At 45.6% G+C, this 10,685-nt stretch overlaps 1 protein-coding gene across 2 annotated transcripts in view; it reads right to left on the bottom strand.

The window, feature by feature from the left end:
• Window positions 1–2,681: 2,681 nt before the first annotated feature.
• LOC143975818 (uncharacterized) overlaps window positions 2,682–10,685 on the bottom strand; it is a 19,200-nt gene continuing 11,196 nt past the window's right edge. Inside the window, exons 2-3 of one of the 2 annotated variants that reach the window (XM_077478372.1) lie at window positions 6,541–6,617; window positions 2,682–2,931 (exon numbers count right to left, since the gene is read on the bottom strand). In XM_077478372.1, the coding sequence (XP_077334498.1) occupies window positions 6,559–6,617 (59 nt within the window). In that variant the 3' untranslated portion in view covers window positions 2,682–2,931; window positions 6,541–6,558. The remainder of the gene's footprint in view (window positions 2,932–6,540; window positions 6,618–10,685) is intronic. The other variant, XM_077478373.1, reaches the window with a different exon arrangement.

The following is a 10,685-nucleotide window of genomic DNA, read 5'->3' as shown; positions in this document are numbered from 1 at the left end:
CTGACGTCATCGTTGGAGTTTGCATAATACAGGGCGGCCCCATCCTCGCACACTCATACAGCATGGCCAGCAAAGGGGTTGGCAAAGGGGTTGGCAGGCTCCTTCTAGGGAATGGGTGGTCAACCTGCGGCCCTCCAGCTGTTGTGAAACTACAAGTCCCATCATGCCTCTGCTTTTGGGAGTCGTGCTTGTACTTGTCAGCCTTGCCATGCCTCATGGGACTTGTAGTTCCGCAAACAGCTGGAGAGCCACAGGTTGAGCACCCCTGTAAGGATGTTCCTTCAGTTCTCCACCAGAGACCTGGAGCAAAGGAATTACTACTAGAGGAGGCATAGGAGATTAGTCCCGATCGATGTCTGCATGATTACAGCAGCAATGTAGCAAATGTACCTCGATGTGGAGGAACCTAGCTGTGGCAACAATGCTGAAATGCCCCGATGGCTGTGCAGAGTTGTGGTGGGCAATGACCCAATAAAATATTAAAATCCATGAGTGTCCTGGCTAATCCGTGACTATTGGCAACTATGGAAGAGCTTGCTCCTACTCTCCCCTTCGAGAGAGGAGATACTCTTGGGCAGGGGCGGACTGACAACTCATGGGGCCCCCGGGTAACAGGAGATTATGGGGTCCCCTGGGCAATAGAAGATTATGGGGCCCCCAGGTAATAGGAGATTATGGGGCCCCCAGGTAATAGGAGATTATAGGGCCCCCAAGCAATAGGGGATTATGGGGCCCCCAGGTAATAGAAGATTATGGGACCCCCAGGCAATAGGGGATTATGGGGCCCCCAGGTATTAGGATATTATAGGGCCCACAGGCAATAGATTATGGGTCCACACAGTATACACAAACACACATACAGTATACACACACAGACACACAATATACACACACACAGAATACACATACACACACTGAAAAGGTACTGGAGAGGCGGGGCAGCTATAATCTTGGTATTTTTTTAAAAACACAGCTTTTTACATACTGCCCCTGGTTTTATTGAGGCTGGCAACACTGATGGGGCCCCGCGGGCAGTGCCTGAATGGTCAGTCCGCCCCTGCTCTGGGGTTCCATTCTTGGAACTATCTCTGGGAAGAGCGGAGGAATGGACAGCTGGAGGGGGGAGGTTTTGGTCTTGAAGGGTTCTTAGAAATTGAGTACGAGAAGGCCTGAGTTATAATCCATAATTAGGCAAAAGGCAACTCATGCCTCTTAACTACTAAAGGGCCATTTCATTGTTGCCATTATATGGACTGATATATTACCAGGCATGTACTGGCCATTGGGACTACCGGGAGTTTCCCGGTGGGCCGATGGCTCAGTGGGCCACTCTGATGTAAGGGGGCTGGTGATGGGACACTCTGATGTAAGGGGGCTGCTGATGGGACACTCTGATGTAAGGGGGCTGCTGATGGGACACTCTGATGTAAGGGGGCTGCTGATGGGACACTCTGATGTAAGGGGGCTGCTGATGGGACACTCTGATGTAAGGGGGCTGCTGATGGGACACTCTGATGTAAGGGGGTGCTGCTGATGGGACACACTGATGTAAGAGGGCTGCTGATGGGACACACTGATGTAAGAGGGCTGCTGATGGGACACTCTGATGTAAGGGGGCTGCTGATGGGACACTCTGATGTAAGGGGGCTGCTGATGGGACACTCTGATGTAAGGGGGCTGCTGATGGGACACTCTGATGTAAGGGGGTGCTGCTGATGGGACACTCTGATGTAAGGGGCTGCTGATGGGACACTCTGATGTAAGGGGGCAGCTGATGGGACACTCTGATGTAAGGGGGCTGCTGATGGGACACTCTGATGTAAGGGGGCTGCTGATGGGACACTCTAATGTAAGGGGGTGCTCATGGGACACTCTGATGTAAGGGGGCTGCTGATGGGACACTCTGATGTAAGGGGGTGCTCATGGGACACTCTGATGTAAGGGGGCTGCTAATGGGACACTCTGATGTAAGGGGGTGCTCATGGGACACTCTGATGTAAGGGGCTGCTAATGGGACACTCTGATGTAAGGGGGTGCTCATGGGACACTCTGATGTAAGGGGCTGCTAATGGGACACTCTGATGTAAGGGGTGCTGATGGGACACTCTGATGTAAGAGGGCTGCTGATGGGACACTCTGATGTAAGGGGCTGCTGATGGGACACTCTGATGTAAGGGGCTGCTGATGGGACACTCTGATGTAAGGGGTGCTGATGGGACACTCTGATGTAAGAGGGCTGCTGATGGGACACTCTGATGTAAGGGGGTGCTGATGGGACACTCTGTTGTAAGTGGCTGGTGATGGGACACTCAAAACGTAAGTGGGCTGGTCTGGATGAAGTCCAGGGCCAAATTTCTGTCCCAGTCCAGCCCTGTATATTACAATGCCACACTTAAGCAAGTACAAGAAGTTTAATTGCAACAATGGGCCTGTGTGTGAATATCTAGAGAAGTTCATATTACAGCTAAAACTTGGGAGTGTGACCAGTAGTATGATAAGGCCTCGGGCCCTCTCCTGTGTACATTGTAACCTGTATGACTAAGGGGGCCCTACTGCTTGTGATTGCTGGAAGTGCCGGAACTGCGTTCCCTCACGTTCCTGCTGAAAAAAAAAAGCCCTGGTTATTACTAAAGATAAAATTAATATACAGATCCAACAAAAACAAGACTCAGCCACTTCCATTAATGTAAGTGAATATTTATTTTTAATGCTATACAAATATAGATTGCAATTATGAAAGAGATCGCTTTTAGTTTTACAACATTCATCATCAGATTAAAGAAAAGCGGTGAAAATATGATTTGGCGTCAATGACATGAAGATTTTTTTCCCCGTGAGATCCAACACTCCTCATGCAAGCAAATAAAGCCCAGCCGGTCCATGATATTTTAAATTCAGTCCACCATCACCCGCCATAGACTCCGAGTTCTGCTACCTCCGAAGAAGAAGAAAAACAACATGGATAAGACGAGAAGAAGGTGAAGCTCATGAATGGAAAATGGGAAAAAAGGTGACAATAAAACAATTGCTGTGACTTGATATAGTCAAAGTCCTTTCTCTTGTAGTAATGGTGTTTTGGAAGCCATTTTTGGTATTCCATAAACTACCCCCAATTTGGAGAGCTGTTGCTCTGGGCACCGAGAGTCATGCCCCACCATTGTTCTGGTGGAGAACTTGGATTTGGTGCCGATAATTGAGTAATGCTACATTTAGTGGCAACCAGTAGTGTTGGCAATGAGACTGGACCTTTGGCATTTAAATAAGGGTTAGGGTTTAGGGGGGGGGGGGGGGGGTAGGATTATGTAGTTACCTAGTAGGTGAGGTTGAAAAAAGACACAAGTCCATCCAGGGGCGGACTGACCATTCCTGCACTCGGGCATTGCCCGAGGGCCCCATGCCACTAAGGGGCCCCATCAGGGACAGTATGTAAAAATCTGTGATTTTAAAAAAATCCCAAGATTATAGCTGCCCCGTCTCTCCATTACCTTTTCAGTGTGTGTATTCTGTGTGTGTGTATACTGTGTGTGTATACTGTATGTGTATACTGTGTGTGTATATTGTGTGTCTGTGTGTGTATACTGTATATATGTGTGTGTGTGTGTGTATATTGTGTGTCTGCGTGTGTATACTGTATGTGTGTGTGTATACTGTGTGGCCCCACAATCTATTGTCTGGGGGCCCCATAATCTCCTATTGTCTGGGGGCCCCATAATCTCCTATTACCCGGGGGCCCCATAATCTCCTATTGTCTGGGGGCCCCATAATCTCCTATTGTCTGGGGGCCCCATAATCTCCTATTACCCAGGGGCCCCATAATCTCCTATTGTCTGGGGGCCCCATAATCTCCTATTACCTGGGGGCCCCATAATCTCCTATTGCCCGGGGGCCCCATGAGTTATCAGTCCACTCCTGAGTCCATCAAGTCCAACCTATGTTGTGTGATTATATGTCAGTATTACATTGTATATCCCTGTATGTTGTGGTCGTTCAGGTCCTTATCTAATCGTTTCTTGAAAATATTGATGCCCCCCCCTGCTGAGACCACCGCCTGTGGAAGGGAATTCCACATCCTTGCCCCTCTTACAGTAAAGAACCCTCTACGTAGTTTAAGGTTAAACCTCTTTTCTTCTAATTTTAATGAGTGGCCACGAGTCTTGTTAATCTCCCTTCTGCGAAAAAGTTTTCTCCCTATTGTGGGGTCTCCAGTACAGTATCTATATATTGTGGGGTCACCAGTCCTGCATTTATATATTGTGGGGTCACCAGTCCGGCATTTATATATTGTGGGGTCACCAGTAAGGTATTTATATATTGTGTGGTCACCAGTAAGGTATTTATATATTGTGGGGTCACCAGTCTGGTATTTATATATTGTGAGGTCACCAGTACTGTATTTATATATTGTGAGGTCACCAGTCCGGTATTTATATATTGTGGGGTCACCAGTACGGTATTTATATATTGTGGGGTCACCAGTACAGTATCTATATATTGTGGGGTCACCAGTACAGTATCTATATATTGTGGGGTCACCAGTCCTGCATTTATATATTGTGGGGTCACCAGTCCAGGATTTATATATTGTGGGGTCACCAGTCCGGTATTTATATATTATGCGGTCACCAGTAATGTATTTATATATTGTGGGGTCACCAGTAATGTATTTATATATTGTGGGGTCACCAGTACAGTATTTATATGTTGTGGGGTCACCAGTCCGGTATTTATATATTGTGGGGTCACCAGTCCGGTATTTATATATTGTGGGGTCACCAGTCCGGTATTTATATATTGTGGGGTCACCAGTCCGGTATTTGTATATTGTGGGGTCACCAGTCCGGTATTTATATAATGAAATCATATCCCCTCTCAGGCGTCTCTTCTCCAGAGAGAATAAGTTCAGAGCTCCCAACCTTTCCTCATAACTAATATCCTCCAGACCCTTTATTAGGAATTAGGTTACAGGTAGGGATTAGGTTAAGGTTAGGATTGGTGTTGGTGGTTGGGAATTAGGATATATTTAGATTCTGGGGTTACAGGGTGAGGTAAGATTATGGTTAGGAATAAGATTATTAATTATTACTATTAACCGCTTCCCGACCGCCGCTCGCCTTTGTACATCGGCAGAATGGCACGGGTGCGCAAAAGGGCGTACCCTAGGGTTGCCATCTGTCCAGGTTTCACCCGGACAGTTCGGGTTTTGAATCATGTGTCTGGGTTTCAGTCTGCCTGAAACCTGGACACATTCAGACAGGAATGTGGTTTGAAACAGGGCCTGACAGAAGAGTGAGAGGGCACTGTGCGTTTTGCATCACTGTTCTCTTTGGAGCGCCCAAAGGTGTCCCAGGTCTGTTACAATCCTATAGTGTATACTAAAAAAAAACGATATTGCTGTGTGCCGATAAAGTGTTTGGGTTTGGCTTGAAGAAAAAGTGGCAACCATGGTGTACCCGTACGTCCCTTCGTAAATCCCAGGCTAGCAGGCTCACGCACGGCGCAGGCGGAGGGAGCGTGCCCGCAGACTCAATGTCCGCCGGCGGCCCGCGATCGCGACGAGGATGTAAACAAGGCATTTCCCTGTTCTGCCTAGTGACATGACAGGGATCTACTGCCCCCTGTCATCAGGAGCAGTGATCTCTGTCATGTCCTAGGTAGCCCCCCCCCCGTACAGGGAACACATTTAACCCCTTGATCTCCCTCTAGTGTTTAGTCCCCTGCCAGTCTAGTGGTGTTCCCTGCCAGTGACATTTACACAGTAATCAGTGGCTATTTTTTAGCGCTGATCGCTGTATGAATGTCAATGGTCCCAAAATAGTGTCAAAAGTGTTCCGATCTGTCCCCCGCAATGTCGCAGTCCCGATAAAAATCGCAGATCAACGCCATTAATACAAATATATATATATATATATATATATATATATATATATATATATATATAATAAAAATGCCATAAATCTATCCTCTATTTTGTAGGCACTATAACTTTAACTGACACTTTTTGGGGACCAGTGACACCAATAAAGTGATCAGTGCTAAAAATATGCACTGTCACTGTACTAATGACACTGGAAGGGAAGGGGGTTAACATCAGGGGCGGTCAAAGGGTTAAGTGTGTGCCTAGCCAGTGTTCTTGTACAGTGCGGGAGGTGCTTTTATTAGGGGAAGAGATGGATCCACGTCTCTGCTTTTGCAGGAACACAGGATCAATGCCTTCCCTACTGACAGAACGGTGATCTGCCTTATTTACATAAGCAGATCGCCGTCCTGCCTGTGTACTGAACATTCGGCAGGTGCCTCCGGACATCGAGTCCACGATAACTGCCGCTAGGCTCCAGCTGTGTGTGATCACAGCAGAGGCGAGCTGCCGGTGGCGCGTGTGCGAGCCCATATACATATATATATGTGATCCAGCGCACACGTGCCACCCTGTACCAATTAAACTGCTATAGGGCGGACCTGAAGTGGTTAAATAGATGATTTTCGATCGATGTATGGCCAGCTTTAGACAAGACAAAATATGATCAACAAACTGAGACAAACCCAAGTGTAGAGGCTGCGTCAACGGAGGTAGGCACATCGAGGAGGTGGGTCCTGAGTACGCCTGGTCTTCGCTGGACCTGCCAATGAGAAAGGTGGCATTATATATCATTCCAATGCATCCCGACTTTATCTCAATCTGCTATGTTAATTTACAGCTAAAAATGCTCCATTAACAAATATCACTTAGGCCGCGTACACACGCGCGGACTGTTCGCCCAACTTTGTCCGCTGAATCGTGTGTGGGCTTTCAGCGGACAGTTTCAGCGGACAGTTGGACGGACAAGGTTTTTCGGAAATTCCGTAAAACTGTCCGCTGAAACCTTGTTTCAGCGAACAGTCCGCTCGTGTGTAGGCTTGTTCGTCAAACAAAGTTGCGCGCATGCTCAGAAAGGATTTTCACGCCGAAAGCTATAATGCAGTGTATAGGACGTCGTATTTTTCGTCCCGTCGTACGTGCCGTTCACGTCATCGCGCACGGTTTCAGCAAACTGTTCGTCCGTCGTGTGTGGCCATGTCCGTCCATGCTAAGTTTGAGCGGACTGTTTGCCAAAACTGTTGGACGGACAAAGTTGGGCGAACAGTCCGCGCGTGTGTACGTGGCCTTACCCTGCTTCCCCTTAAAATAAGACCTAGTGTGATTGTCGGTGATGGCTGCAATATGAGCCCTACCCCCCCAAATAAGCCCTACCCTGTTTCCCCGAAAATAAGCCCTACCCTGAAAATAAGTCCTACAAGGACTTTAACTAGGGCTTATTTGGGGGGGGGGGGGGGTAGGGGTTATATTGCAGCCATCACCAACAATCACACTAGGTCTTATTTTGGGGGAAACAGGGTAGGTGTGGAATATTTAAAGCTGAACTCTGTGCTACAGTGGTGGCTGGTGCTAAAGTTTTTGGTGGGGGGGGGGGGGTTGGCAAACAAACCCCCCCCACCCCAGTCCGCACTCACTCCTCCACAATTGCGGCACTGCGGCTTCCTCGGTTTCTCCTCATGGCCAACCCGATCTGCCCCCAGTCCTGATTGGCCAGGAGGAGGAGAAGCCTGAAGACAATAGCGAAGTGTCGCAAGTGGGTGGGTTCGGGGGGGCACGGTGCTCTGCGCCCCAAGCCCAACCCTTTTCAAGCCAATTAGAGCCTCCGGCTCTAATCATGTGGTTAGAAAAAAAAAAAACTAACAGAAACCTATGAGTCCGGCAGCCCGCATGCATCCCCGCATGCAAACTATGGATGCGACGCCCCGGCACCCCTTATGGACCGGCCGCTCCTGCGGGACTAAAAACTCTAATTTAAATTCCGCAATAGCCAGAGAGGATATAAATCGACTTTGTGTGCACCAAATGCATGTTAAAAACCCAGATATTGCCTTGTAAATGTAGCAGTGACCTCATCACTGTGCTGTACACAGCCTGTGCAGAGAGCAGAGCTGTGGGAGGGGCCTAGCAGGCTCCTCCCTCTACAGGCTGCCTACAGAAAGCTTACAGGGGGGGGGGGCCGAGACAAGACCCGTCACTGTGCAGAAGGAGAGGGGAGCAGCAGTGAGCGGTCTTTATTACAGGAAGTCTCACACTGGATTCTGGAAGAAATACCCAAAGCGCACCGAGATTCAAGAAGAAGACACACGATGGATGGATTTAGAGAAAATGTGTTTATCCCGAGTTCAGATTTAATTATTTGTCTACCAGGCAATTTAGCATTTTTTTTTTCATTTTTTTGCACACATTAAAATCTGCATTTTTTTGCTAGAAATTATTATACCCCACCCCCCCCCCCACCAAAAAAAAAAAAAATATATATATATATATATATATATATATATATATATATATATATATATATATATATATATATAAAATTTATTTTTATTTTTTTCTGCGAGTAGACCCTTACATTTTATTTTTTTGGTTTGCACATTATTTGTGCACTTATTTATTAAAAGCATAGTTTCAGGGGAAAAAAAATATACGCTAAAATGTTATTTTATATTATTATTATTATATTTATTATTATTATTATTATTATTTAATTTATTATTATTATATTTATTATTATTATATTTATTATTACTATTATTATTATTGTTATTATTATTATTATTATTAATTATTATTATTATTATTATTATTATTATTATATTTATTATTATTATTATTATTATTATTATTATTATTATTATTATTTAATATTATTATTATTATTATTATTATTATACCCCCGTTTTTTGGGGGTTAAATATAAAAGATTAGGTTTTGTCAAGTAAATAGATACCAAACATGTCAAGTCTTAGCCCCCCGTACACACGGTTGGAAACTCCGACCACAAAATCCGTCTGCTTTTTTTCCGACTGATTTTGTTCCGAAACTGGTGTTGCACACACACGGTCGGACAAAGTTGCCGGAAAATCTGATCGTTCTGAGTTCCTTTCGTAACGACGGGACTACGTTCAGGCTAGTAGCCAATAGCTTTGGTCTCGTAATTTGATCTGAGCATGCGTGGCACTTTGTCCGATCGGATCATGTTGTCGGAAAATGTTATATCCAGCTCTCAAACTCTGTTGGTCGTACATTCCGACCGAAAAAGTCATATGGAGCCCACACACGGTCGGATTATCCGACAACACGGTCCGATCGGACATTTTCCATCAGAATGTCCGACCGTGTGTACAAGGGGCTAAAAGTTGCACACGCATGTGGAATAAAAAAAAAAAAAATTTGGTACCCCAAATTCCCCATAGGAGACGCTTTGAAAGCCCTGTACGGGTTATCAGACCAGGTTAGATTTAACTTTGAATTATGGGCCAAGAATTATTGTTCTCACTCCAACATTCACTATGATACCTCACATGCGTGGCGTGAGTTTAACCACTTGCTGACCGCCGCACGCCGATATAGGTCAGCACAATGGCAGCGCTGGGCAAATGGGCGTGCCTATACGTCCCCTTTAATTGGCGGGGCTAGCGGGCGTACCCACCGCGTACAGCATGACTGTGCCCCCACGGGTCCCGCGGACTCGATGTCCCGCGATCGTGTCAAGGAGCGGCAGACCGGAGAGATGACTATGTAAACGAGGCATTTCCCCTGTTCTGCCTAGTGACATGACAGAGATCACCGCTCACTGTCATCGGGAGCGGTGATCGCTGTCATGTCAGTGGTAGCCCATCCCCCCCTACGGTTAGAATCACTCCCTAGGACACACTTAACCCCTTCATCGCCCCCCCCCTCCAGTGTTTAACCTCTTCTCTGCCAGTGTCATTTACACAGTAATCGGTGCATTTTTATAGCACTGATCGCTGTATAAATGACAATGGTCCCAAAATAGTGTCAAAAGTGTCCGATGTGTCCGCCATAATGTCGCAGTCATGATAAAAAATGGTGACTGTGACCTTAATATAAAGCGGTAGTAAACCCAACTGTATGTTTTAAACAAAGACCATATTTCTAATTAGCGAGACATTTTACTATCTATTTAGCTAGACTGTTTTATCTAAAATGTTCTCCTTACTTTATATTCCTTGTTGTTTCACAATCGTTTTTCTAGCACTAACTCTGCGCCATCTCCGTTGTGGGTCTTCCTTGTTTCCTCCCATTAGAATTTCTCCGCCCACAGTGCGCTCTGTAATCCCGCGCGTGCGTATTACGGGCACAATATCCAAGCCTCATTTTCGTTTCCGGTTTCTATGGAAACTAAAAAAAGGTTTCTCCCAGCCTACAGCGGTGTTCTGCCAAGTACTGTTGCCCCGTCGCATAGTGTCGGGGGCAGTATTGGACAGCACACACCAAAATTAACATACGGGGCGAGCACGATCTGAAAGCCAAAGAAAAGTAACTTTTAAAATCAATAAATTTTAAGATAGAGATCATACATTGGGAAATATACTTTTCATTATATAGATATATATATTTATATAGATATGTGTGTATCTATCTATCTATCTATCTATCTATCTATCTATCTATCTATCTATCTATCTATCTATCTATCTATCTATCTATCTATATATATATATATACACACACACATATATATATATATATATATATACACACACACACATATACAGTGGTGTGAAAAAGTGTTTGCCCCCTTCCTCATTTCCTGTTCCTTTGCATGTTTGTCACACTTAAGTGTTTCGGAACATCAAACCAATTT

This window comes from Lithobates pipiens, unplaced genomic scaffold, assembly GCF_037356315.1.
Source record: "Lithobates pipiens isolate NorthernLeopardFrog02 unplaced genomic scaffold, aLitPip1_a1.2 Scaffold_13, whole genome shotgun sequence".
Classification (NCBI taxonomy): Eukaryota; Metazoa; Chordata; class Amphibia; order Anura; family Ranidae; genus Lithobates; species Lithobates pipiens.
Note: the sequence above shows the minus strand (reverse complement) of the source record. Positions and strands in the feature narration are given on the sequence as shown.